This window comes from Cyprinodon variegatus, unplaced genomic scaffold, assembly GCF_000732505.1.
Source record: "Cyprinodon variegatus isolate N-32 unplaced genomic scaffold, C_variegatus-1.0 Scaffold694, whole genome shotgun sequence".
NCBI classification, from domain to species: domain Eukaryota; kingdom Metazoa; phylum Chordata; class Actinopteri; order Cyprinodontiformes; family Cyprinodontidae; genus Cyprinodon; species Cyprinodon variegatus.
In genome coordinates this window covers 119,810-121,837 of record NW_015151147.1, presented here as the reverse complement: position 1 = coordinate 121,837, position 2,028 = coordinate 119,810, and the positions used below count along the sequence as shown (strand labels likewise).

The 2,028-nt window shown below is 35.0% G+C and overlaps 1 protein-coding gene across 1 annotated transcript in view; it reads right to left on the bottom strand.

Annotated features, from left to right (window-relative positions):
* Positions 1 to 1,051, bottom strand: part of LOC107097417 (cadherin-23-like) — a 131,667-nt gene extending 130,616 nt beyond the window's left edge. The window contains exons 1-2 of the mRNA XM_015394556.1: positions 989 to 1,051; positions 822 to 882 (exon numbers count right to left, since the gene is read on the bottom strand). Coding sequence (XP_015250042.1) covers positions 822 to 882; positions 989 to 1,051 — 124 coding nt within the window. The remainder of the gene's footprint in view (positions 1 to 821; positions 883 to 988) is intronic.
* Between the last annotated feature and the right edge of the window lie 977 nt (positions 1,052 to 2,028).

Sequence of the window (2,028 nt, the reverse complement as noted above, 5' to 3'; positions counted from 1 at the left end):
ATTATCTTACACTGGAAAAAAATAAAATCTAGATAAGTAATTTTTTCTTAAAATAAGTGCATTTGTTCTTGAATTTAGACGGTAATAGAGACATTTTGTCAATGGAACAAGACAATTTACATTTAAAATAAGAAAACACAATAGTTTTGTCTTACTTCAATTGCATTTTATCTAATTATCTTATTTTAAAAGTAGAAATACTCACATTGGCAAACTATCTCATTTACCTACTCAAATTAAGGGAAAATACCCTTAATTTAAGAAATGTTTACTTTTTTCTAGATCGTTTTTCCAGTGTTGTTAGAACTATAATAAAAAGCTGTAGTGGAAGGTTCCAATACATTTTGAAAGCACCTTAACTACACCAAAGTGACACTGATGCTGTTATTTAAACCTGGACGAAAACAGTAAACGGATTGTTTTTCAGACAGAATTATTTAGAGTGCAAGTTTGAACCAGTTTAGATCCTTCAAAAAGTTTAAAACATTTAAAGGCTTCAAACAAAATCCACTAAAAACAGATGGAGAAGTGCACTGACAGGTGTATGGATGTATAAATTGATGGGTGGACACATATGGATGATTGGTTGATAAAAAAGGCACTTGTTTTTTTGCACTTTTTATATAAAAATGGTTTTGTAAGACTATTAGTGGTATTTTTGTTTCTCAAAATCAGCTCTATAAGTTGTGTTAATTGATTTTAATTTTCAAATTCCTAATATTTGACAAACAGAAATTTTTTTATACTCTTATGGATAAATTTTTTTGTATTTTCAATGCAGTTTTAGGTAAATTTAGGTGGGTTTCCATTGACGGACTCACCAGTGAGGATCCGGTATAGAACCCGTCCATTTTCTCCCTGGTCTGCATCGGTGGCTTGAACCTGAACAGGTAAACAAGAAGAAAAACAGTAGTCAGGATGAAAAAGTAAAGCAGACTTGTAGGTCTGTGCATATCAGCAGTTCCAAACAACCGCAGATTCAGCACACCTTAATGAATTCCAGCTCTTTATTCTGGGTTTCCTCTACTTTAAAAGAAGTTACAATGTTCATAAACAATCCAGAAACAACCAAGGCTCCATGCGTCTTAAACTGTTATAAACCACAATGGCACCAGTTTTATCTGGTTTGACATGATAGCTGAAAGAAAGCGGCTGGATAAGCTGATCAGGAAGGCCAGCTCTGTGATTGGATGCCCTCTGGACTCAGTGCAGGAGGTGAGAAACAAAAGAATCCTAAATAAATGAACATCTCTGTTGGATAATGTCTCCCCCCATGCATGAAGCTGGTGCTGAACTGGACAGCTCCTTCAGTGACAGACTGCTGCACCTTAAATGCACCAGGGAGCGTTATCACAGATCCTTCCTCCCAGCAGCTGGAAGACTCTAGAACCACCACAGTTCTCATCAACCTCAATAAGATGTTACATTCAGGTTGATTTTCCACAGTTTCTATCTCCTATTATCTTGTTGCTGCTGTAAACAGCAGAATTTCCCCATAATAAAAGGATTTTCTATTCTATTCTATTGTTCCAACAAAAAGGCCATCTTGAACTTTCTTTCTGTTCTGTTGAGAGAAAGATTAAAGTGACTGGCAGGATTTTTTTTGGTGAGTCATGAAAAGACAACTTTAAAGCATAGTATTGGTATTATCATAATGTGGGACTGCTTCACTATCAGTCTGATTTGTTGAATTATTTTTGGGATCAATGTCAAGTTGAAACATGTGTTTTCAATCATGGACACAGTTGGATATAATTACATAAAGCTTAGATTAAACTTCAGCAATCTCTCCACCAACCTTAACCCTATTGAAAACGGGTAGACTAGATCTAATCCCTGTGGTGGGAAAATTTTGATTTCTTTTATTTGATATATTCATTTATCCTATTTACTCACTATAAAAGTTTTCACTCAGTCTGTCTCACCTGCAAGGCCACACAATGCGTATGAGTGTTTGTATTAAGTAGGGTTGTCACGATACTAAACTTTTCAACTCGATACCGATACTAAGTAAAATATTCGATACTC